Here is a 26,262-nt window from a genome sequence, read left to right as displayed (position 1 = left end):
CAAAAAAATTGCAAACTTTTTTTTAAATGAAAATGTTTGGAATTTTCTTCACAAAACATTCTTACCAGCTTTTGACATGCTCTGTTTAGAACAACCAAGTGAAATAATCTGACTTCATGTAGCAAAACCTGCAGCGCTCACTGTTAGTCAGGGTCAAATCATGAACCAAGGCATTTTTAAAAGAATGGGTAGCCTTATTACTAACCCAAAATAATTCAGTTTCCCTCCTGTATGGGAGAGTTACAAGAGTTCACGCAATCCTTCAAACTACCTCCAAGAACCCCAGACTTTGAAAATCTGGACCCAACAGATCTCTACTCGTTCCACTGACAGTGATAGAAGAAAGCCCATAAATTCAGATCCAAGTCCTGATCTACATCCTTTTATGTTTTGGGGTCTCTGCCCTGGGCTTATAGGAATAACATGGGCAAAGGAAACTAATTGAGCAATACACATGCCTATTTAAAATTTCTAGTGACATGATACTCCCGCCTCTGGCTAGGCTGAAAATTGCCCCTTATTTTGGCACTTGTGTGCTGGTCTCAGACAGAGCTGCGTAAAGGCAGCATAAGAGGGAAAAACACATTTTAAAACAGAAGAATGAAATGACTGTCACCATTCATCACTAGCTTCAGTCAGCCAGGCCAACTCTGCCAATCTGGGGGAAAATAGCTGTCAGCGGTGGGCAAATGCTAAGTCCCAAGATAGCATGCAGAGCCTACATCCAGCACCTGAGCCTTCTGATGCACACAACCGTAGACAAGTGTGGTTGACTGAACTTTGCTCTAAGAAGATTTAGACAATGCTACAAGTGAAGGTTATTATAATTTCTTATTTGATCTTCAGCTCCCTAGGTGGTTGATGTTCTAAAATTATGTTAATGGCTAGCAGTAGCGAAAGGAGTTTTGTGATTCAACTGTAGTGTTGTGGATCCTTTGTTTTATGGCAAAGTGAAATCCAAAATTGTGATGAAAATTGTTAATGGGAGCATCCAAATGCCCCCTCCCCTTTTTTTTTTTTTTTTTTTTTTAAATTAGTGTCTTTACCTGTCACTTTCTGCCCTTCACTTAGGTTGGAACCCTAAAAATTGGTCAGGTCAATTCCACTTTTTTTCTACTTTCAAGTTCCCTCTAATACAAGTGTGTTGAGGTTTACACCATGGCTGGGGAAAACTGAAGATTTTTTTTTCACGCTTTAAGTTAAGCATACAGCCTTGTCCTTAAGAACATGCATAGCTTTACAGTTCCAAATTCAGGGTCAAGTTTTGGCCCAAGATATTTGCATAAGCTTCCGTGGAAGTAGATAGAAGTAATGGGTGAATAGCTGAGGGAAGAATTTCATGACTTAGATCGGTTCAATAAAATATACTAAACAAATTCTAATCTCAATAAATGTTACTTGTTTTAAAATGTCAATTAAAAAATAATCTAAAATATGCTGGTAAGAGATTTTAGGGCCCAACAAAGCGGCAGTGATCTAATCTGAGACCACAAAGGTGAAACCAGTCAGAATCCAGATCAACCAACCAGTCTGTTACCATTGTCATGCTGAGCAAAAAGTAAGCTACTGCCATAGTGAAGAGTAGAGAAATGTTTTTACGTTACTGCAGTGTTAGCAATCAGAGGCGTTTAGGAGTAACAGAACAAAGGATTTTAGTAAAACAAAAACAAACGCACACACACTTACTGTTTGCATTTCAGTAGCACCTAGAAGCACTAACTGAGATGGGACCTCATGCTAGGCACTGTACATACAGTAGTAGAAGATAGATTTTACAATTTAAGCAGGCTAGACAGAGAGTGGGAGAAAAAACACTTTCTTTTACCATTGGAGAATGGAGGGATAGAGAGATTAAGTGACCTTGCCGAGGTCACACAGGAAAGTTGTGGCAGACCTGAGAATTGAACCCAGTGTCCTGCAGCATAGTGTATTTCTTAAGCCACAAGACCTTCCTTTTTCTCATAATAGGAAGCGTTGAGGATTCATTTCTCTTTTGTCCCAGAACTACCCCCTCCTCTAAGGGAAAACATTAATCTTGCACTGTTGCAGCACGCAGAAGTTTACTTGAGCATGTCTCTTTCCAAAGAAAGAGATTTGTTTTGCTGACTCAGCCTTTTCAATGCTGGGATACTGTGAAACATTTTGTGACTTGTACTAAGCAGGGGCAAGTATTGGTTCTATTCTTACATCACTGTGGAAGTGAGGTTTGCATCTACTTCCCACAGATGCAGCTTCAACCCTTATTGGGGCTCATATAGAGGAGACATGTAATAACATCAAGTCTTCAAGATAAGTAGCATAGATGTTAAGGCCAGAAAGGACCATTAGGTCATCTAGGCTGACCTCTCTGTATAACACAGCCCTGAGAATTACATGCCTTTACCCCTGTATTTGATAGGTGCTTGGCTTCCTCTAGGACAGCAAGATGACTGGTGGAGCTTCAGCACTGGAGAGTCAAAGCCACAGCCATCTAAGTGTGCTAACTGGAGTTACACTGGGGAAAAACCTCAGCTGATTCACCACTGATTCACTGTAGAAAATGGGGAAATGCAGAGGGATGGGAACCAACTTCTGCTCAGCTATAACCCAGGTTCGCCATGGAAGTTTTTGAATAATTGTCAGGCTAGAGGCAGTGTGTGTTCTAATCTTATCCTTACTTTATGAAAGCCTTTGCATTAGAGCTGTAGTTGTGAATGCTGGCTGTCATCTGTCATTTGACAAGCATGCTAGGACATGTCCACTATCCAGCATGCAATTAGCTTTGAGAGAGGTTGGGTGGTGGTGCTTTGGGGCCATGGTGAAAGCAGAAGCTAACACTGAGCTGCTAATCCTTTCTGTATATAACGGGGGTAACACTTCTAGTAGAGAGCTTACAGGACTGGAGCAAATACTGAGGTGCCATTAGTTTTATGGAACTATCCACAATACTTCTTCACCTGTGAAATGAGCTGGTTATTTACAGCCATCTGCTCACCCAGACCCAGGGAGCATTCTCTGTGCCTAGAGAGTCAAGCTCATCCAGGTCTCCCCTAGGTGGGGCACGTGTGCATTGTTCTCCAAGCTAGGTAACTGTTTTTGTAAAGTGCATGCAGATGCATTGTTCCACCTCCAAGACACTGAACCTGCACACAAGGGGGGCAGCTTGTAATGGATCAGAGTCTGTGCAAACGCTCCCCTTTTCACTTACTGTGTTTTGAAGTCACACTGGAGGCCCTTCCAAAGCCAGCCAGACTCAGCATTCACAAGCAGCCAAAGGCCCAGCAGGGGACTTGGCAGATTATAGTGACACCACCTTGCCCATGTATTTCTTAGAAGCAATATCGAAGTAATTCTGCATTTCTAAGCTATCAGGGGATTTAAGTACAAATCCAAGCAGGGCAACAGCCTCTCCCACCCCTTGCTACACATAAAGTCTAAAGACCTGCAGGTTTTCAGAGGTGAGCGCTCATGTAATGTTTTAACCATTACAGCTTGGAGCAGAGTGCCCAAACTTGGCTAAGCCCAGGGACTTTCAGGGAAGCCTATTAGGGAAGGCAACAGCTCACAGGGAAACACTCACTAGAAAGCACTCTGCTCCTCTCCAGAGCCCTGCAGTGCCATCCTTATTGCATTCTACTGATGGATGCTTCCCGGCAAGGCAGCTTCTGAGTGAAGCAGCATCAGTTTTCACCCAGTGCAGCATCCCAGCTCAGACCAGCTACCTGATGGTGCTGAGGGCCCGAGCTCACTCCAGGGACCCTGGATGCTGACGGTCTTAAGAGGAGGAATATGCCTTCAGGGCAGTGTTAGTGAGGAAAATTCAGTTCCTGTGGCACTCTGAGGAACCCACATACCTCTATTCTGTGAGGGATGGAAAATATTAAACGGTTAACCAATAAGTATTAGTCTTACCATTAATATATTGCAGTTAACATTTAAAACAAATTGGCAGCAACCCCCACCCCCCTGCTGTGTGGGGCTGGGCGGCAGCCCCAGACCCTAACCCCTATTGTGTTTACGATTAAACGGTTAACCAATTTTAATAGTTTAAACATGTACTTTTAAAAACAATATTTACATCCCTAGTACTGATACACCCCACAGCATGGGTACTTTCCAAAGGAGGTAAAATGCGTGTTCCTGGGCTGTGGGGTCTTCCACTAGTGACCCCAATGTCAGCTGTAGCAAGGGCCACAGATTCAAGAATTGTCCTGCACAGTCAGGCTGGACACTGCAACAGGGCGTGGGGTGAAGCCAAGAGCTACCTCTAAATTAAGACCTCATGGTGTGTGTAGCATTGGGGGCAGGGCTAGCAACATCTCAAACTGAAGGTCCTTGACCTCTTCCAATGGGGGCATCTCCTGGCCTGAGTGACAGAGAGGAACGAATGGCTGAGCCAGCCACAGAATCCCCAGCTGCTCTCCCAGGCCCTTTGTCCCTCACTCTGCCTTCCCCACCCCTCTGGCAGTAGCAGGTGAGGTGTTCATAGCCCTGTACGCTAAAAATTAGAACAAGCTTTGGGTGCTACTGGGATGCTGTTCATGCTAAAAGGTTCTGTCCAGGTTACCACCTTTAACTATGATTATGAAACAGGCTTTAAGTTCAGATCACCCCAGCTGGTCACAAGTTATACATTGTATCCACACCCCAGCTCTGCCATGACAACCACATAGGCACATCCAGGCCTAGCCTACTAGTTAATCATATTTGTATCTGTACATTCTGGAGGCAAAAATCCCCTAGCAAGGGAGAGGGTGCCAGGAAGACATGCCCATGAGCCGCAAATGGAAGCCCTGCCAGACAGAGCCCCAGGGGAAAGCCAAGCCAGTTATACTAACACCAGGTAGGAGTCTGGTTTACACTGCAGAAAGGCAGCATAATGAGCCAATTATGGGACAAGAGTCACATGCTACCCTAGATCTCTGGCAGGGATGAAACACCGTTGGCTGCCCTGCTGCCAAGAGTTATAGCCGTGTGGAGATGTGACCTATGGATAGGGAGCCACCAATGCCAGTAACTGGAGACAAGTTCTGTGAAAGGCACCTAAACACCAAGGAGTTTGCTTGGACCCCACACGGCAGGTACGGCCATTTCCAAGTCACGTTCTAGAGTAGGTGGGGGCAGTCTAAACCCAGGTTTGAGGCTGTTCTACACCAGCCAGGCAAATTGCATTTAAAACCAACTAGCTGAACGGCTCTTGGACATGGTTCAGGGCTGTGCCACAGTGAAATGTAAGTAGCAGCCACTCAGCCACGACTGCAGATTGACATGGAGGCAGTGTATTAAAAAGGAAGGGAACTGGGGTTACAGTGCTGCAGTTTAAGGCCACGGTCACAGTGCGCTTCACAGGAGAATACGGAGATCCAGTGGAACCCAACAAGGGCTTGGGTGGTTCAGAACAGTGATTGGGCCTGGCCTGGCCATCAGACCCACACACACTATAGAAACCAGAAAAAGTCCACAGACCCAGATATCATTCACAGGCCCAGCCACTACTGGCCTCAGGCAGAAATGGTAGAGCGTCTATCATTCCCCTTGCCCTGTGCAGCAATCTCCTATTGTCTCATCACCGTGAGGAAATGCTGAATAGCCCAGAGAAAACTACTGCATGCCCAGTCTGTTCCCCACCCGCCCATCCCCAGCGCTTCAATAGGTGCCCAATCCGTTCCCACTCCTCCCGACAGCGACAGTTACCTGGTAAGTGCAAGAAGTGCAAAACCAGGGCCAGGATATCAAACCCCAGGAGATAAAATGGCTTCTCCCTCTCCCTGTGAGCCTCCATTTTGAATGGTGGAGCAGACACACAGCAAGACAAAGGATGAGAGCAGGCAAGCCGCTCAGTCATGCTTATACTTCCTTACAGCAGTGGGGGAAAATTCCCAGAGGAATACGAACACAGGCATATTCAAAACACATGTATTTAAACACACAGTAAAAGAGCAAGAGACTCACAGTCTAATATACAAAAAGCAGGTATGACACAGGAACGTGTTCAGACCCATCCGTCCCCCCAACAGATTTCTTTCTTCATGTTGTCCTCCTGGGGTTCTCGCCACCACAGCTCTCACATCTGTGGGGTCTCAACTGACTTTGCCCTTAAGGACACGGAAACACTTTGCACTGAAGACAGGCTCGCCAGCCAGCGTTCTGTACAAGCTGAGTTGCTTTAGGACTGGCGGGGGGGGTGATGCTTCATTCCTAAGCCCACAATATAGCTTAGGTTCTGCTGCTTCTTCCAGTTCTGACCCACACCCCTACCTAGGGCAGAATGTGCCACCCACCAAGGCATTTAACAACCCACTGGGGACTATGGACATTGCCCCCATGCAAGACAGATGCAATACCAGCCCCTTCCCTTTGCCAATAACCACTTAAACAGCTCTAATGTTTGAAACGTTCATGTTCTATGTGCCATGTTAAAGTCTCGCCAAGCCCCTCCTGCTGAGCCCAAGCACAAGGTCACCCCATGAAGGGGCCAAGGGAAACATCAACTGTCAGACCCAAGGGATTCAGCCCGGGAGGCCAGTTTCTCTCCATCTCCACACACCAGTCCTGATTGCTATTTGTTAGGCAGTAACCAGAAACAGAAGGAGGCTGAAGGCTATGGTGATCTCACTGGAACGTGTCTGCCAGCGAAGGAACGCCCTTCTGCTGGTACTGCTCCAGCTGTGTCTTCAGGGGGAACCTCAAGCCAGAGCTCAGCATGGAGGAAGTGGGGAGGGTATAAAACATCCAGCCCATGTCACCACCAGCAATTCTCACCTATCAGGTTCAGCTAAGAGACAAAAAAGAGATACCAAAGCTGCTAACAGACAGACTTAGCTAGGCTTTTACCTATTTAACTCTGTTCTATTTACAAGTCCTTCTGCAGCTCAGCACTCCTAAGGCACTCCCTTAATCCATAAGGCACAAAGCAAGAAGGGAATGGCTGAGTCCTCCAATTCTCCTATTTGTGGTTGCATTCTTGGGTGGGACACATGCCAACTTCTCCTCTCCCTTGCGGGTTGTTAAATGCTCTGCCATGGTCCTTAGAACTGCTGGACGATCACTTTCCGTTTCACCTCGCGGCTGAACTTGTTCATCTTGAACAGTTCGCTGTCGTAGAAGGCAGAGAGGGTGTGAATGTTGATCTGGCGAGCCTGGGAGAAGAGAACAGAGGGAGATCTTAATGCTCATTTCGGAAAAGGACTTTCCACTGCAGAGGGCTCACACCATTCATGAAAATGAGCAGTTTCTGCTCAGCAGAGGCCCAGGCTTGCAGCAGGTCAGGACTGAGGAGAGCTGCATGGAAGATGCTAGCTCAGCACCTGCCTGCCCTTTACTTCCATTGGATCTACAATGCAACTGTAACTAGAGAAAGTGGAGACCCATCATATGCAGCATGCACCAAGTTACACTGGAATTTCTGATCTGCACAAGAGCCTTCTCAAATAAGAGTGGCTGAATTCACAAACCACTCTGGTGGACCTGACATTTGAAAGAGGTACAGTTATTAGGCATGTTCCATGACAGGGACCAAGAAGTAAAGGAAGGAAGGAATGGGAAATTTGATACTCTACTGGTGCCATGCACTGTTCAGAGACCTCCCCCGTGAGGGCCAACAGTTCAGTTTTCTTTAAAAAAGCTTACAGGCAGACAGGGAAGCCGTAAACATTCAGTGACTGGTGGGGTGGAGGGGAGGGAGGACAGGAATAGGTTTGATCTTTACTGATCACTGCTTGTATAATCACTTGTTTTTCCCAACCTGTCAGCTCATTGTCCAGACTAAACTCCTTGGGCTCTGCTGTCCGAACACTGCAGCACTAGACTAGCACACGAGAACCAGAAGACAAACCTGATTAGGAATAAGTGAAAGCCACTATTCTATTACCCAGATGGGAGAAAAGCAAAGAGGCAAGAGACAGACTGAAAGCTAAAAACTTCATTTAAAATGGCTTACGTTGAATGCCACCTTCTTCTGGTGCAGCAACTCAGGCAAGGACGTTTTCAAAAACATTATTAGTCTGACAGCGTCCCTTTAAAGGCAGCTATGACCCTAGGGCAGATTGAGAGTGGTAACAGAGTACCCTAGAGAAGGCTCTTCAAAATAAGCATCCCAACTCACAGTCTGCTAGGGCTGGAACAGCTGGTTTCTTGCTCCTCTCTGGTATCACAAGCATCTCCTTTTACATACAGCAAGGAGAACTGTAGACCATTAGCACTGAAGGTTAAGGGAGAGCCCAAGGATCGAAGAGTAGAGGGAAGGAAAGGGTCCGAATCATGGAGCAGTCAGTCCCACTGGGCAGAGTGCAGTGCACAGAACCTATCCCATACCTTATCCACCAGATCTTTCTCTGGCACTTCAATGGTGTCCTGCTGGGCCCCGTAGCGGTTCCTCTGATACATCACCTGTTCTGCCACAAGCTGTTTCAGAATAAACAGCAAGAGCTCGTTGTTGTCTCGTCTGAAAGCCAGGTAACGGGAAAAGGTCTGGGAAGCAAAGGAAGAGCCAAGAGGGTTAGAGCCAGAGGGCCACACAATCTAGGATCTGCACGCAGGACACAAGTGTAACAGCTGGTCTACACTTAACAATTACATTGACTTAGCTACACCCATCAGGGATGTGAAAAACTTCTCTTCGAGGGCCGTGGTTAGCTCAACCTAATCCCTGGTGTAGACAGAAGAATTCTTCTGTTGACCTATTTAATACCTCTTGGAGAGGTACATTATCTACATTGATGGGAAACCCCCCTTTTGGTAACGTAGGAAATATCTACACTACAGTGGCATAGCTGCAGCTGTAGCGCTTGTAATGTAGACATACTGTGTGGGACGGTGAGGCTTAAGCTGTCAAGTGAAAAACAAAAACATTCATTTCCATTTCACACCCTCCTTCAGGGTTCTGACTAACCTTTGGAACACAGGCCTTTGCCAGCCATGTTAGTGGCTCAGGAGGCATTTACAGAATCCAAAGGGTGAACATATTTACTTTAACCAGGCTGAGGAACCTCCATCAGGTGCTCTCTGATCTTGCGATATAGGATACTCCCACAGGCTTAGGAACCAACCCTGATGTTCCCCAAAGGCTGAAAGACAGAGCTTTTGGGGGAGGGCCTGCCCTTGGGAGAAAGGTCTATATAGAAGCATAGTCTATATATGGCCCCAAATTCTACAGGTTTCACAGTGACCGCCCAAGCTTAAAACTTGCTGATCACAGCCCGCAGCCAAGAAAGCAGCCAGGAGTCTCGCAGACCCAAGCAGTAACTTGAGCTGAGCCAACTGAGCTGAGCAGCCAGCCAAAAGCAGAGCATAATTCAAAGCCAGAGTCTTTGGCTCTTAGAAAAAAGCATAGACACTTGCACATTAAAACCAGAGTGACCAGGGTGCAGCCCCTTACCTTCCCACACACACACACACACACACACACACACACACGCACGCCGCCCAAGCTGCAACAAAGGAGCTTGTACAATCGCCTACTTCTGTTTGGTCACCATTAAGCTCGTAACAACAGGATCAGATCCCAGTGCCAAAGCACGAAGGGAGGAGAGGGAAAGAGGAGAATGAGGCAGCACAATGCTCCTGGTACACAGAGGCTGGATCATACATGTCTCCTTTAAGATAACTTTTTAACACTTCTCTAAATCTGGTTCCAACCTGGGCACAGTGTAGAACAGGCCCGGGGTGCTCTAAATTACACATGCTTGTTACAGTCTTCTATGGGCCATTTTGCTAGCCCAGAATAGCTATATCCTCTCCATCCCCCAAGATGCCCTGTACATCAATGCTAAACCCCAAGATGGGTTTGTTCTATGGAGGCAGTATAAGCCCTTTTAACCTTTCCAGAGCAGGCAGAAGGACTGTACCATAAAGCAGCTTAAAGCGCTGGCTACAGCTTGGGCTGTTTTCAGACATTGTAGCTTCCCCAGATCCCTGCAGAGTAACACGGAGCTGCTCACTAAGGCCCTGCTCGCACTGGGGTCAGAGGTAAAGATCAGTGTTTTAGCCACTGTCCAAACCAAACTGGTTTCCAACCCAGTCAGTTCAGATGGAGCCTTAGTCTAGCTGGTTAAGTGACTCCAACCCATGAGCTCCTTCCCACACACCTTCCGCATGCTCCTCATGACGCTGAACTTCTGAGTGTCAATGAAGCTCTCCAGCATCACCCTGATAGCCATGTTGACGTCGTCCTCCACCACATAGTCCCGCAGGTGAATGCGGGCGTGGGCCTCGGCCATGCGGATCATGGACTCGATGTGACGCACCGTGATGGGGATGCTGCCAGTGGCCTATGGAACAAGGGGAGGGACAATATTACAAGGGCACACAGAACATGAGAGATAGGAGACCAGGCTCTTTACACAGGCCCTTCTCATCCCATGCATGTCTGTTTGAGATGCAAGGCTACCTACTGTAGGTGACTGGTCATGAACCTTCATGACCAAGGAGCTTCAGAAGCCAAGGAAACCACACCACCTGCTGGCGGGCATAGTGCAATATGGAGAAAGGCAATTGATACTTATGGGCAACAGGCAATACCGTTAATTCACTTAAACGTGTGCTATGAAGGGGTTTTTGCCCCTTATCTTGCTTATTTACGATGAGAGGCGCGAAAGGGTTATTCCCCCTCTCCCAATTCTTAGTAGGGAAATTAAAAAAAAAAGAAAAACGAAAAACGGATGAAGCCAGACATTAAACTAAATTTTCCCAAGGTCCACGAAACTCCTTGAGGTCCCATCAGATTCAACTGAGAAGAGGAAGATCCAGGATCCCTCGGGAGGAGTCCATAGTCACAATGGGAAAACACTGCAGAGCTCGCCTGCTGCCACACCACTTCCCTCAGCCCCCAGGGGTGAAGGCGGAGAATGTGACCGCCTCAAAGGAAATCCAAAAAGACATGGCAGGAACATGGGATTCCACAGCAACAAAGCCAATATATCTAAGATATCTCCATGGATTCCTACCAGAGAGCAAGGTGGAGCAGAACGTATTAGACCTGTGGCATAAAAAACCTCGCTACTAACCTTTACATTCAGGTGAGGCAGAACCACTTATTTACCAGGTGTCTCTACAATATTGGACTCAGTCCACCCCTTATGGTGAGGTGACCTAGAGCTTCATACCCAGATACTATGGTGATGGACACAACATGAACTAGTAGGAAGATCTTGGGGTAGTCCACTCCTGATCCAGGTAGCTCACTCCCACTTCCCCACAAAGCCCTTTATTTAAGTCTACTCACCATGGACTCCTTCCGGAGATCACTGTACATCCGGGCCACCTTGTCTTGGTCCATTTGGTTTAGCTTAGGGTGGACCTTCTCCTTGGCATAGATGATGTATTTCTTCAGGATCTCTTGGGGGATGGGATCCACGCCATAGGTGTTAGGGAGGATAATCTCCTGGGCATCTCCATTCTCTACGTCTTTGCTGCCAGGGTGGTGTTTGATGTGGCTTCCCACGACAAACCGGGCTAGCATCTCGTCCTGCAGGACAATGGTAGGAGTAACAGGCACTGCAGCCATTGCTGCTTCTGCAGCTGAATTCTACCAAGCAGCTGTGTGCTGCAGACAGACAGAAGCTTGGGGATAGGTGTGCAGTCGGCCAATGGTTGTACTCAGACAAGGGGACCCAGACTGATTCCCACTCCATCACCGAGGCTGGCAAAGGCTTGAAGAGTCACACTCAGTCTTTGGAAAAGGGGAGCAGGGGCTTCATGGCATTCAACAATGATCCCAGTGCATGTTGGAGCCATGTACACTGGTTCCAAATGGGAATCTCAGCCAGTCGCCGGGTGGAGACTGTGCCATGATAGGGACATGTCACATTTATAGAAGCAATGTCATTCTTTTGTAGGGTGGGGTGGGGTGGAAATCCTCACTATGCAGGAGGTAAAATGCCCCAGGAGCAGAAACAGTCACAGGAGATCTCACAACGTGAAGGATGGGGCTGTACACAGCCCTGATAGACACCTAGGTTTGAGTAAGGCTGTAGATGATGCTGGGAGATGTTGTCGCCTCTTGATGGAGAATGGGGGGGGGAAGGAGGATGAAGCTCTCTTGCCTCAAGAGAAGGGGTGTGGTGCAATCCTCTACATGCCCTGAAAGGCCAATTCAAGGAGTTAGCCACTTGACTGGCCCCAGGGTGAAATGGAGACAGAGGCATTCAAGGAATTGGATGAAAGGCATGTAGCTGGAACGAGGCAAGTCTTAGGGGTGGAGGTTGGGGCCCCCAGCAGCCTGTAGTCACCGACTTGCTGAGGCTTAAGGGGTTTCATTTGGCAAGAGCACCAAGGCAAGGGGTAGCTCTGCCCCATGCTCCCCTTCCCACCACTTCAGTGCTCTCGCAGCGTGGCAGGTGTCAGCACCTGACCAGCTCCCTGTCAGCGTGGGCAGTGGCACCCCCCACCACTGCTAAGCAGTGGGTCACCCTTTGGCTCGTACCTGAACTGGATCCACCGTGTCTCTCACCACACACAGGATATCGAATCGGGAGATGATGGGCTCTGTCAGATCCACGTTCTCCGAGAAAGTCAGCGACGGGTCATAGCGCCCACCTGCGTCACAGACGGATGCCCTCATGGTCAAACGAGCTCATGTGCTCTCCCCGAGAGACCCTGCATCATAACCTTGTTCCTGTGGGTTTGGTTTCTGCCTCCAGACTGCATGTGTCGTAACAGGGTTAGAGGGTCTGGAGACCGGAGGTACATAAAGAGGCAGTGCAGTAGTTCTGGTGACTGCAGAACTGATACCATGCGTCTGAGACAGAGACCCCCTGCTCTCCTGGTCCCCAGGTACTTACCTATAGGGTTGGCAGCAGCAATAATTGTGCAACGGGCCTGCAGAGAGGTGACTATGCCAGCCTTCGAGATGGAGATGCTTTGCTGCTCCATGGCTTCGTGGATGCTGGTCCTGTCCTGGTCATTCATCTAGGAGAAAGCAAAGACTTTAACATACCCTCCTGCAGGATAGTGGGCATCAGTGTAAGAGGCCAAGTGTGAAGGAACACGTTACACAGGGCCTCATGGTCCAACTTCTATGAGCCTACACTAGGTGTGTGTGGCTAGGGTTGCAGCAGGGAGGGAGGGAGAGGGGAAAAAAAAAAGTCACCAGTCCCCACCCACTCCGCAAGAGCTTGTACAGAGCTGATAAACTCGTTTTAACATTTCCTTGGGCAGGAGAGGATGTAGGGTGGATCCATGAGCCCCAGGTTAGGGGGCACAGATATTTCAAGAACAGGAGGCATCTGCTTCCTTCACTGCTACGAACTGCCCTTATACACTCACATTCATTCCTTACCTACCTGCTGCTGGACCTGTGGGGGCTCAGCAGATGGCTTGGATTCAGGCCAGCCCCCTCTATCCGACTGTGGTGGCAAATTTTACTTTCACTTGCTCTTAGGGGACCCATTCAAATCTGGCCCAGCTCAGTAGCAAGTAATAGCTCACACCACCTCATGTGGTCTCAGTGGCCTATGGGAAATGGTGTCTCCATGCAGTTCTTAAATACACTGGCACCACGCCACCAGAATGGTCACTCGTTAGCCCCAGAGATCAAAGAAAGAATGGGAGACAGTCTGAGCTCCCTTCATCCCTCCAGGTCAGGGCTGAAGCGAGGGGGAAAGGGAGGCACTGCATGAGGGGTACTTTGATAACTTTCCTGAGCATCACACACACATGAACTGCATTGTGAGCCTAGCCGGGGACTAACAAAGGGCATCTACACCAGCCTGGGTCATTCTCTCCCACAAGCAACAGACAAAACACTGGTGGGGGAAAACAGTCATGAGCCACTGAACTCCTCAGCCAAGAGAGCCCCTAACCCACACCCCATTAGCTCTGCCTTACTGCGTAGATGAAGTCAGTACTCACCTTGTCAAACTCATCGATCAAGCAGACACCCCTGTCTGCCAGCACCAGCGCCCCTGCCTCCAGGGTCCACTCTCTGCTGACTGGGTGCCTCTGGACATAGGCAGTCAGACCAACAGCAGAAGCACCCTGGCCAGTGGTGAAGATGGCTCTGCTGGACACCTTCTCCACATACTTGAGGAACTGAGATTTGGCTGTACCCGGATCTCCGCAAAGCAAGACATTGATATCACCACGGACTTTGTGTTTGCCACCTACAGCCAGGTCAGAAATAGGAGAGGACTTAGAGGGCAGTATCATTGTTAAAGTATATAAAAGCTACTTTTCTCTAATGGAGCAGTATGTAATCGAAAGGAAAAGAGCACTAAGAAGGGGTGAGTGTGTTTGACAGGGAAGCTTAAGAAATACAGCGTTGGGTGTTCTCATGTTTTGTTAGCGTTTGGCAAGAACTGTGAAATCTCACGGTTTCCCTTGGACCAGGAATGTGCAGGTGGGTCCATTAGCACTCAGGACACTACTTCCTGAGCAAAAGCCAGGAAGTCTTGTTTAAAGATCAATTCCTTCTGCCTCCCTCTTCTCCTCCTATCCCCCACCCCCTTCAGTGTGAATTTGAGTTGTGAACATTTCAGGGGGGTCCCAATTCACTCACCAATGGAGTTACACAAGTACAAAAATCCACCCAAATAAATCTGCAAGAGATCCAGGGTCACCAAGCTCTACATATTGCTAGCCCAGGGGCTCTCGGCACTCCCCTTGTGGAACCTGGTTCTTTTATATGTAGGTTTGTGATGTTGCATTTCTTCCCCCAGTTGAAATAAGACACTTTGTACACAACGAGGAAGCAGTGAGGATTCCCCAGGCATCAGATTTGCACAAGGACACTAAACCCAGAATGCTAGGGGCAGAGATATGTTAAGCCCAGAATGCAAGAGGCCTAAATTCTAGCTCTTCAGAGCCGGGACCTCATCTTCAGTCCATGTATTTTTACTCCTGTAGACTGGAACTTATGTTCCTAGTTCTATTCACACCCTTACTTTTTTACTCCTGATCTTCTTACCCAGAAGTCACATTACAAAGATAATTCCTAACTGCCTTCACTGCACCAGTAGAAACAGGGCTGGAATCACACACTGAATACAACTGACAACACACCTACCAGGGTTTTTGGGTTCACCACCAAACAGGGCAAGGGCCAGGCCTCTCTTGATGTCTTCATGCCCATAAATAGATGGAGCGATGCTGGCAAAGATCTGAAAGGAAAGGCAGAGGAGTTTTCAGTGGCCCATTGTATTCAACATTTAGCATGAAAAGCAGCAAGACTCATTAGCTACACGGCTATTCTAATCAGTGCTTGAAGTCACCCTGCTGACATCAATGATTCCTTTATTATATAGAGAGGAACGTCTCATCAATGCAATAATATGACCGATACACTCCAGAGGTTCTAGGATAGCCCAGTGTTGATGAGCAGGACACATTGTGCAATCCAGTGCAGGATTCGCTATTACCACTACATTCATACTTGGCACTAAATACAGCCAAGAGACTGCATTTGTTACTTTGTGTTCTGAGTTAGAGATCCTGATTCTGGCTGAAGCCTGTTTAAATGATACGTTAATATTTGACAATTATCAGCAGGAATAACTAAGATTGGAAGATCTGCTGTGCAGATTAACGGCTCAAGACCAAGTATTTAGATTACAGGCAATTGGTTTTTTGCATGCCCAATCAAGACAAGTTCTGTCAAAATGTTGGATATTGGTCACTACTGATTTCAAACGTACGTCTTTTTTGGACAAAGAACTGAAGTTTTATTTCCCAAACTCTGGCTTTATAGATGTATCAGCTCCACCCAGTGGAAGTAAAGTTACAAACATCAGACTCTGCAATTAAAGACAGAATAGAGATGACCGAGATCTCATCCTTGCTAAAGGATCTGAACCCACCACATTATACTCTTCCTGCCTATGGGTGCTCAAGACATCCTTAATCTGGCTCTACGTCCTTTAGTGTATCAACTCAGATCTTGGCAGGTTACAGGGTTGCTAACTGAACAGTTTAAGCCAGTCTTATTCCTTGCCAACCTGAAATCACAACCCTCTATTAATAAGGCGCAGGGACAGAATGTTTTAAGGGGGAAGATGCTTGTTTTAGACTCTCGCTCTTTTCGAAAGAAAGGCGAGAAAGACAGGAGATGAGACACAGAACATTGGAGCTAGATCTTGTTTCTGCTAGATCTTGTTCTCCACCAGGCAGCCACTGCTTCAGGGAGACACCCATCAGCTGGCATCAATGTAGTTTCAGAATTGCCCCTGTGGAGTCTCTCTGTCAAGTCTGGTGGCTTCCCCAGTCACCTTTTTCTATTTTATCCCTGTTGTGGTGTGAAAGGCTTGTACAAACAAGATGGGAACTGACTATCCAGGAGGAATGGTGAAGTTGCTCCTACATGAAGTGCTGACAAAAAATGTACGAAGCAAACTAAGTGTCTCATCCACCCCACTTCAGTTTCTCACTCTCGTTGACAGCCATCTTAGTACTACAGGGGGCAAGACATTTTCAGAGACAAGCTGATTTTTGAGCTGATGGTGTCCCTCTAACTTGAGATGTCCCACTGTAATATCACGCAGTTTAACTCCATTCTCTGATCTGGACTCATGCAGACAACTAGATGCCAGGAGGAGAAATGTTTCAAGCAGACTCACTTTCTCCCCAATTTGCTCATCCTTAGACAGGCCTATGAGAACCTTCATGTCCTCATCAGTCAGTTCCCCAACTGCCACCTTGTTGTCCTTCTTGGCAATGTGATTTGCCATGATCACTGTTGCAAATACTGGGAATCCATTGGCTGTGTTCAGTGAGCCATCGTAGTTGTTGTGATAGATTCCTGTTAGCTCCTAGAAAGCACAGAAAGGGATATGGCAGGTTAATGTCTAGGTAGCAGGAAAATACCAATGTACATGGCACGAGACTGTCTCCTCCTACTAATGCTCCATTCTCAAGACACTGGAAACATGACTTTCAAGCCTAATCTGACATGTCTTGGAGCTAAGACAGCCCCTAATTTCACCCCTCCCCACATACACACACAGAAGTGACAGTCCAGGTCCTCACAATGCCCCCACAAGGCTGAGAATAAGTTTAACTGTGCCATGCTCACCCTAACGAACTTACAATCTCATCCCCTGGTTTGCAGCTGTCGACCAAGTCAGCAAGGAGAATGGCATCCTTAGAGCGAGGGAGCCTGCCAGCTGCCACCTTCCCAGGGCTCTCCTGGATTTTGATGCGCTGGTAGTTCTGGTAGACAGTCTGTGATAACAAACGTGAGTTGCACAATGAGTCAGACACCCTCAGAGCCTGCACGGGTGCTTTTCAAAGGGCCTTTGCAGACGAGGCCAGGGACAGTGCTAGAGCAGTTAGTTTAGACTTTACTAGGCCCTGGGTAAAGAGCGGGGGCCAGGATTGGCTGGGGATTGATTAGAAGTAGCTTTAGGGCTAGAGGCAGTCCCCTGGATAGACAGCCCTGGAAATGGCAGAAGCTTCTGCCGTGTTGCCCCGACAAAAGTATTTCACTCTCCAGCACCCACCTGCATGAGGGAGAGGTTAGTAGTATTTACCCATCCAACTCCTGGCTTCACTGCTGAATCACTTGGGTAAAGACCACCCAGCTTGTAGGGAAGAGCATGGTATAGTGGTTAGGTCAATGACTGGGAGCCAGGAGCTTTGAGTTAGTGGTTCTGCTATTATCTTGCAGTGACTCTGTGGCTCAGATCCCCATGCCATACAATGAGGAGAGGAGGGTGGTTTGGAAGGCTCAGTGTTTGCAACCCTGCAGCACCTTCAGGTATCTACATACTGCAGGGGTCAACATAGTATCAGACATGCCCTTACACCAGCCAAACAGATAAAGGACTCTCAGGCCCAGAGTTAACTGGGTCTAGATCCAGGGACCAGACCTGTCATCAATCCAGTTCCTTATTGGACAAAGGTGAGAAGCAGGCACCACTGCAGGAGACGTGTTAACATTGTATAAAGGGTTTAAATTTTACCTCTTCCATGTTGATTTCAAAGGGGCCAACCGACTGACACTCTGGGCAGGAGCCGGGCTTCACCTCCTGGTTCTGGGACTGGAAGAAGGGCCCCAGGATGAAGCTGCACTTGCTACAGTTGTACTTGACCATGCTGAGCTGAGGCAGGACCCCTGTGCAGCTCGTCACTACACCGCTGGTTCGGATCAGCTGGTTCAAGTGAAGCTGCCTAAAGAGAGAAGAGAAGACACTGGCAGGCTCCAGGGAAGGCAGAAGGACCTGCCACAGTCTCCTTGCAGCATGCACAGCTGGTATGATACCCAGTGGGGAACACTTATCAGTGAGTCTATTCTCACAGGTTTGTGATTTATCTTTTGGGGAATCAGAAACATTATCCTTGAGCAACTGGGTTACTTTAATAGCAGAGCCCATCACCCTACCGAGACAGGCTGGATCTGCTGGCATCCTTCCCCCAGCATATCCCAGAGTTCCTATTTTCTCACACAGAACTTTAGTCACTGTAACTCCAGCAAGCCTGACCATCCCAAACACGTGGTCCAAAGGCCCTCACAGGACCGGCCATCATCAATACCAACTCCACTACCTACCGGAGTGACCGCAGCTCTTCTACCAGAGGCAGATGCGAGATACGGACATGGATTTCCTGAGCAATCCGGTCGTATTTGGGGTACATGGCCAGCACCACTTCCTTGGCTGCTTCGTCGAAGATCTTCAGCATTTCAGCTGGGGCCTCTGGCAGGAAGTAGGCAAGGACATGCTCCCGGGCAGCCAGATCTTCATAGTTCACCACCAGGCTCTCTCTGTTCTCTATAGGGGGAACAAGTAGGGTGGATTTCATCTGTAGTCAGTATTCTCCTGTAGCCAATGTTCTACTGCATCTCTTCTCACTAGTACCACATTTCTGATTGCTGAGTTGACAAAGAACATGGAAGCTTCCCAAAAAGCACAGAAACCCAGTGCAATGTTTTCAAGACTGAATGGCCTCGCCACAATGCCTGGTCATCCAACCACCTCCAAAAAACTAAATCAGCAAATACTAGCTCCTGAGATGTTGTGCTAGATAACGGACCCCAAAATTTGTGCGTCATGTAAGCTTTATGGGGCAGGGACCGACATTTTGCTTTTTTCCTGTATTTGTACATAACCTAGCACAATGGGGTTAAACTAATAACACCTACACAAACCACTCTTAACAGATTCAATTAATTTTGCCTTTTCGGTTGGCCAACTATTCTTTTTCTTCTTCAAGATCAGTCACCAGCATTTATGGCTCGCTACTATAAATTCTAGGCTGCACTGCTGAGGGAGACTGATCTCCTAAGTCATATGACACAGTTTCTGTTCCCTGTTTGAATGATCTGGTTCCTGGTGCAAATGATGCCAAGAAACAAATGTAAAATTCTTCTTCATCTTGTATTGCAGCCTGTAAGCTTCCAATCTGCACTCCTGTGCAGCACTTCCTGCTGGCAGAATTCAGCTGCACAGTGGAAAGTGAACACAAAAGGGGCACGAATTAAGAAGTTACAGTAAAGTTTGTAGCCAAGTTCTGCGTTATTCAGCCATCTCCATTAAAAGCAAAAAAGCCCCTGAAAAAGCTCATTCAGCATTTGGGGTAGACAGGAGAGGAAGAGGACATATGGAACAGACCGCTGTAGAGTGCCACAGCCAAGGAGGAAGAATTGTGTTCTACTACAAAAAAAATATCCAGGTGGGTCTGCTCATCTGCCGTTCCCACCCGCCCCACAGTCAGCCATACCTTTGCACATGTCACTGATCCTCTCTTTGAACACATTGTGCCCATGGTCATCCACATGGGTCTTCAGAAAGTTTTTGAAGCGGTGGTAGATCTCAAGCCGGGGAGCCGCCATAGACACCCACTCCCTTACTGAATGTCCCTTCATGTCTTCCAGATTCTCAATGCTCTCAATCATGTCTTCATCCTCCTCCTCTGCCCCATCTGCAGACCGTTCCGCCAACCGCCTCTTCCGGGAAGGACGATCCTCATCTTCATCATCACTATCTGACAGTTGAAAGAAAAAGAGAGGTCACTCAGAGTGGACATCCTATTCGCTACACCTCCCTGCCCCACTCCCTACATATATAATGAATGGACCATAATGTCTTTGTAAGCATGGTCAGAAGTTCCCAACACATAGCCAGACCAAACTAAGCTCTATTCTACCACCACAGAATCATAGAATTGTAGAACTGAAAGGGGCTCAAAAGGTCTTCCCAGTCCCTGGCACTCAAGGCAGGAGTAAGTATTATCTAGACCAGTGGTGGGCAACCTGCGGCCCGCTGGCCACAGCTCCCATTGGCCCAGAACGGCAAACTGTGGCCACTGGGAGCTGCCTGCTGACGGTCAATGTAAACAAACAGTCTCACAGCCCGCCAGCGGATTACCCTGATGGGCCCCGTGCCGCATGTTGCTCACCACTGATCTAGACCATCCCTGACAGGTGTTTGTCTAACCTACTCTTAAAAATCTCCAATGACGGAGATTCCACAATCTTCCCAGGCAATTTATTCCAATGCTTAACTATCCTGACAGCTAGGAAGTTTTTCCTAATGTCCAACCTAAACTGCCCTTGATGCAATTTAAGCCCATTGCTTCTTGTCCTATCCTCAGAAGTTAAATAGAACAATTTTTCTCCCTCCTCCTTGTAACAATCTTTTACGTACACGAAAACTTATGTCCCCCCTCAGTCTTCTCTTCTCCAGACTAAACTAGCCCAATTTTTTCAGTCTTCCCTCATAGGTCACGTTTTTTAGACCTTTATTCATTTTTCTTGCTCTTCTCTGGACTCTACCCAATTCGTTCACATCTTTCCCAAAATGTGGTGCCCAGAACTGGACACTGTACTCCAGCTGAGGCCTAATCAGCATGGAGTAGAGCGGAAGAATTACTTCTCGTATCTTGCTTACAACACTCCTGCTAAAACATCCCAGAATGTTTGATTTTTTTTGCAACAACGTTACACTGTCGACTCAAATTGAGCTTGTGATCCACTATGACCCCCAGATCCCTTCTGCAGTATTCCTTCCTGGGCACTCATTTCCCATTTTGTATGTGTGCAACTGATTGTTCCTTCCTAAGTGGAGTACTTCAGATTTGTCCTTACTGAATTCCATCCTATTTACTTCAGACCATTTCTCCAGTTTGTCCTGATCATTTTGAATTTTAATCCTATCCTTCAAACCACTTGCAACCCCTCCCAGCTTGGTATCGTCCGCAAACTTTATAAGTATACTCTCTATGCCATTATCTAAGTCATTGATGAAGATATTGAACAGAACCAGACCCAGAACTGATCCCTGCAGGACTCCACTCATTATGCCCTTCCAGCTTGACTGTGAACCGGATAACTACTCTCTGGGAACAGTTTTCCAACCAGTTATGCATCAACCTTATAGTAACTCCATCTAGGTTGCATTTCCCTAGTTTATTTATGAGAAAGTTATGCGAGACAGTATCAAAAGCCTTACTGAAGTGAAGATATACCACGTCTACCCCTTCCCCCTATCCACAAGGCTTGTTACCTTGTCAAAGAAAGCTATTAAGTTGGTTTGACACAATTTGTTCTTGACAAATCCATGCTGACTATTACTTATCACCTTGCTATCTTCTAGGTGTTAGCAAATTGATTGCTTAATTATTTATTTCATTATCTTTCCAGGTACTGAAGTTAAGATGACCGATGGTCTGTAATTCGCCACGTTATCTTTATTCTCCATCCCAAACCAAGCTCTGGTCTACAGCAGCCCACAAGCTTTAGGTACCAAGAGCAAGTTACAGAGAGATGGTTTAGACACTGGCTTTTCAGAGATTATGGAGGCAAAAGCAAGAGCTCTATGTGGACCCCAAAAACTGTACACAGAGGTTGACATCAGAACCTGTGTCCAGAGAGAGAGAAAAGGGGGACTGGACTGGACATCAGGGTTAATAATTATCCTTCCTCTAAAGGGACCAGCCCATCAAAGATGGGTTTGAAGTCTCCATAAACAGGAGAACAGCAGTTGGCCCAGCACTTACCAGGCATGAGCCCAAATCCCAATATGGGCCTGGGAGCCGTGGCTCAGCAGCAGCCACATCAAGTGCACCAGGCTAATATCGCTACTCCCAGAGCTCCCGAAGTACCCACCACAAAAGGACTATGTAGGGGGGAATTCAGGTGAGCCCACTGCTGCACAGGCCCCTCAAAACCTAGCTATTCAGCAGGCTGTGGAGCTCCTACAGCGGTCAGGCTATTCAGGCTGAGCAAACAACTTGACGCAGCGGGAGAGAGATTAGCTTCTCCCGAAAGGGCAGGTTACAGACAACCACTTTTAAAAATCTCATCGACACGTACCGTAAAGCAGCCCCCTCCTCATGCGTCCCAGGCCACGATCCAGCTCACGGTCCCGCTGCCTCATGGCCTGTTCCGCCGCCTCCCTCTGGCTGGCGGTCAGTTCCTCCACATCCTCATCATCCAAGGCCAGGCCCTCAGGTTCGTAGACATCCAGCTCTGGAATCGGGCGGTAGTCCCTACACACACACAGATCTAGCTTAATCACCTTCGCCGTTCAAATCAGCCAAATTACAGCGTTTTCCCAGCCACTTTACTGTTTGGGGCAAGGTGGTGTCAGAAAGAGCCAGCAAAACAGAGAGAATTTTACAATTCCACGTTACCAATGGCAGACGCTCCAATACTATGGTAACGAATACCAATATACAAACCTAGACTAACAGTCTCTGTACCACACAGCTCCCTGGTTTGTTATTGGACCTGGGGTAGGTGAGGTTTCTTTTTAAATCCAGTTGTAAAGGTTCCAATACTTGTAGAATGAACAGTTTTTGCTTAAGAAGTAGAGTTGCGAGTTTCATGCTCCCCTGCGTGATCTGAGCGAGACACAGTCCAGGCAGGAACTGCACAAGTTCACCCCCGCAGCTCACCCAATGCTCCTCACTCCCCTGCTATCCTAGTCTTGGGCACCTGTCCATACCCCTCACCAGTGCTGTGCAGCCCTTCTGCTGTTCCCATCCCAGGCTTCTCTTCAGCAGACACACCCCATGGCACTGATGATGCCTTTAGAAACATCTGTATAGTTTTAACATGCTGAGCTATAAAGGGCTATTCTGAAGGGTGCACAAACGAGGACCAGGCTGAAGACAATGAGTTATCTCCCTAACACCCATGAGAAGAATCTGAACCTGTGTCCAGAGATGAAAGGCAAACGTACTGTCCCTTTACCAAGGCGCTGCCTGCACAGAACAACCCCAGGAGGCTTCTCACATCATCGCCTAACTGCTGCACGCTCCCTACCTTTCCATTCCATCCCCAATCAGCTCTTCCCCATCCTCCTCCTCCTCTTCGGGGAGCCCCTCGGTCCCCAGCAGCCCCTCTGACTCATCCTCAAAAGGAGGCAGGTCTCTGCCCGGGCTGGAAGTGAAGGCATCTCGCCGAGAGCTACGGGCAGGGCTTGTGGCCACATTCTGGGACTCGGAGGAATCCTGCAGGAAAGGCAGAGTCATGTTAGAGGCCAGCAGAAGAACAGACTGTCCCACAGAGCATGCAAAGGTCTTCCCTCTCTCCCCAATGCAGGGGCCACAGAACTAGGTAAGAGGGAAGGGATGCTTAATGCCCCATGGGACTACCCTCCCAACAGGCCCCATAGCGCCAGAACAGGTCTGGGAAGGGAGACACCATCTCCCCCAGGGGAAAGAATTAAAATAATCTTCAAATTACCCGTTGGGCAGATCATGCTGTGCGCGACAGGAGAGACACACCACCTTTAGGGGCCTCCTCCCCCATGGAGAGCCCAGGGCACGGGGGTGGAGGGTTCCGTGCCCCAGGAGGCCCCGCCCCCATGCAGAGCCCAGGGCACCGGGGGGGGGGAGGGTTCCGTGCCCCAGGGGGCCCCGCCCCCATGCAGAGCCCAGGGCACCGGGGGGGGGGAGGGTTCCGTGCCCCAGGGGGCCCCGCCCCCATGCAGAGCCCAGGGCACCGGGGGGGGGAGGGTTCCGTGCCCCAGGGGGCCCCGCCCCCATGCAGAGCCCAGGGCACCGGGGGGGGGGGAGGGTTCCGTGCCCCAGGGGGCCCCGCCCCCATGCAGAGCCCAGGGCACCGGGGGGGGGGAAGGGTTCCGTGCCCCAGGGGGCCCCGCCCCCATGCAGAGCCCAGGGCACCGGGGGGGGGAGGGTTCCGTGCCCCAGGGGGCTCCGCCCCCATGCAGAGCCCAGGGCACCGGGGGGGGGAAGGGTTCCGTGCCCCAGGGGGCCCCGCCCCCATGCAGAGCCCAGGGCACCGGGGGGGGGAAGGGTTCCGTGCCCCAGGGGGCCCCGCCCCCATGCAGAGCCCAGGGCACCGGGGGGGGGAAGGGTTCCGTGCCCCAGGGGGCCCCGCCCCCATGCAGAGCCCAGGGCACCGGGGGGGGGAAGGGTTCCGTGCCCCAGGGGGCCCCGCCCCCATGCAGAGCCCAGGGCACCGGGGGGGGGAAGGGTTCCGTGCCCCAGGGGGCCCCGCCCCCATGCAGAGCCCAGGGCACCGGGGGGGGGAAGGGTTCCGTGCCCCAGGGGGCCCCGCCCCCATGCAGAGCCCAGGGCACCGGGGGGGGGAAGGGTTCCGTGCCCCAGGGGGCCCCGCCCCCATGCAGAGCCCAGGGCACCGGGGGGGGGAAGGGTTCCGTGCCCCAGGGGGCCCCGCCCCCATGCAGAGCCCAGGGCACCGGGGGGGGAAGGGTTCCGTGCCCCAGGGGGCCCCGCCCCCATGCAGAGCCCAGGGCACCGGGGGGGGGAAGGGTTCCGTGCCCCAGGGGGCCCCGCCCCCATGCAGAGCCCAGGGCACCGGGGGGGGGGAAGGGTTCCGTGCCCCAGGGGGCCCCGCCCCCATGCAGAGCCCAGGGCACCGGGGGGGGAAGGGTTCCGTGCCCCAGGGGGCCCCGCCCCCATGCAGAGCCCAGGGCACGGGGGGGGGAAGGGTTCCGTGCCCCAGGGGGCCCCTCCCCCATGCAGAGCCCAGAGCACCGGGGGGGGAGGGTTCCGTGCCCCAGGGGGCCCCTCCCCCATGCAGAGCCCAGAGCACCGGGGGGGGAGGGTTCCGTGCCCCAGGGGGCCCCTCCCCCATGCAGAGCCCAGAGCACCGGGGGGGGAGGGTTCCGTGCCCCAGGGGGCCCCTCCCCCATGCAGAGCCCAGGGCACCGGGGGGGGGAGGGTTCCGTGCCCCAGGGGGCCCCTCCCCCATGCAGAGCCCAGGGCACCGGGGGGGGGAGGGTTCCGTGCCCCAGGGGGCCCCTCCCCCATGCAGAGCCCAGGGCACCGGGGGGGGGGGAAGGGTTCCGTGCCCCAGGGGGCCCCTCCCCCATGCAGAGCCCAGGGCACCGGGGGGGGGGGAAGGGTTCCGTGCCCCAGGGGGCCCCTCCCCCATGCAGAGCCCAGGGCACCGGGGGGGGGGAAGGGTTCCGTGCCCCAGGGGGCCCCGCCCCCATGCAGAGCCCAGGGCACCGGGGGGGGGGGAAGGGTTCCGTGCCCCAGGGGGCCCCGCCCCCATGCAGAGCCCAGGGCACCGGGGGGGGGAAGGGTTCCGTGCCCCAGGGGGCCCCGCCCCCATGCAGAGCCCAGGGCACCGGGGGGGGGAAGGGTTCCGTGCCCCAGGGGGCCCCGCCCCCATGCAGAGCCCAGGGCACCGGGGGGGGGGAGGGTTCCGTGCCCCAGGGGGCCCCGCCCCCATGCAGAGCCCAGGGCACCGGGGGGGGGAGGGTTCCGTGCCCCAGGGGGCTCCGCCCCCATGCAGAGCCCAGGGCACCGGGGGGGGGGAAGGGTTCCGTGCCCCAGGGGGCCCCGCCCCCATGCAGAGCCCAGGGCACCGGGGGGGGGAAGGGTTCCGTGCCCCAGGGGGCCCCGCCCCCATGCAGAGCCCAGGGCACCGGGGGGGGGAAGGGTTCCGTGCCCCAGGGGGCCCCTCCCCCATGCAGAGCCCAGGGCACCGGGGGGGGGAGGGTTCCGTGCCCCAGGGGGCCCCGCCCCCATGCAGAGTCCAGCCACCGGAGGGGTGGAGGGAATTTCAAGGCCCCGGGGGTCACCCCCTACCCAGACCCCAGCTCCCAAGGGTCATCCACGGCCGGGCCCCGGCACTCACCGCCATCCCTGCTGCAGCTTCCTCTACCGGCTGGACTCCCGCGCGCAAAAAAGCAACCTCACGTGGTCGGCAAAAGCCCGCGAAACCTCATGAATAATTAACGAGCTGCTCATGAATATTCATCAGAATGCTGTGACGAGGCGAGAGACGCGTGGGATTAGGGAAGGTGTCAGGGCGCTACGGGACGGGCCTTGGGCTGGGTGGGAGGAGATGGGGGCTGGCCGAGGGGCTGGGGGGGAGGGGCTGGGATGGGTGGAAGATGGGGTAGGGGGACTGGG

The 26,262-nt window shown here is 50.8% G+C and overlaps 1 protein-coding gene across 1 annotated transcript; it reads right to left on the bottom strand.

Annotated features, from left to right (window-relative positions):
• Positions 1–5,858: 5,858 nt before the first annotated feature.
• MCM2 (minichromosome maintenance complex component 2) lies at positions 5,859–26,032 on the bottom strand. Its single transcript, XM_073351362.2, has 16 exons — positions 25,985–26,032; positions 23,174–23,361; positions 22,220–22,395; positions 19,627–19,890; positions 18,458–18,677; positions 17,871–18,078; positions 16,996–17,130; positions 16,527–16,718; positions 14,981–15,074; positions 13,828–14,078; positions 12,759–12,885; positions 12,401–12,513; positions 11,201–11,443; positions 10,065–10,247; positions 8,293–8,448; positions 5,859–7,118 (listed from the first exon to the last, which is right to left on the bottom strand). The coding sequence occupies exons 1-16, from the start codon at positions 25,988–25,990 to the stop codon at positions 7,008–7,010; spliced, it is 2,667 nt and encodes an 888-aa protein (XP_073207463.1). The 5' UTR covers positions 25,991–26,032; the 3' UTR covers positions 5,859–7,007.
• Positions 26,033–26,262: the final 230 nt, after the last annotated feature.

The sequence above is a fragment of the Lepidochelys kempii genome, chromosome 7 (assembly GCF_965140285.1).
Source record: "Lepidochelys kempii isolate rLepKem1 chromosome 7, rLepKem1.hap1, whole genome shotgun sequence".
NCBI lineage: Eukaryota > Metazoa > Chordata > Testudines > Cheloniidae > Lepidochelys > Lepidochelys kempii.
This window is presented reverse-complemented; position numbering and strand designations above follow the sequence as displayed.

Excerpts from the sequence above, each read along its gene's own strand:
- MCM2 (XM_073351362.2), bottom strand. Across the intron at positions 18,678-19,626 it reads GATCAGTGACATGTGCAAAG|AGAACAGAGAGAGCCTGGTG; the intron begins GTATGGCTGACT and ends TTCCCCCTATAG. Across the intron at positions 16,719-16,995 it reads GCAAACCAGGGGATGAGATT|GAGCTAACAGGAATCTATCA; the intron begins GTAAGTTCGTTA and ends TGTGCTTTCTAG.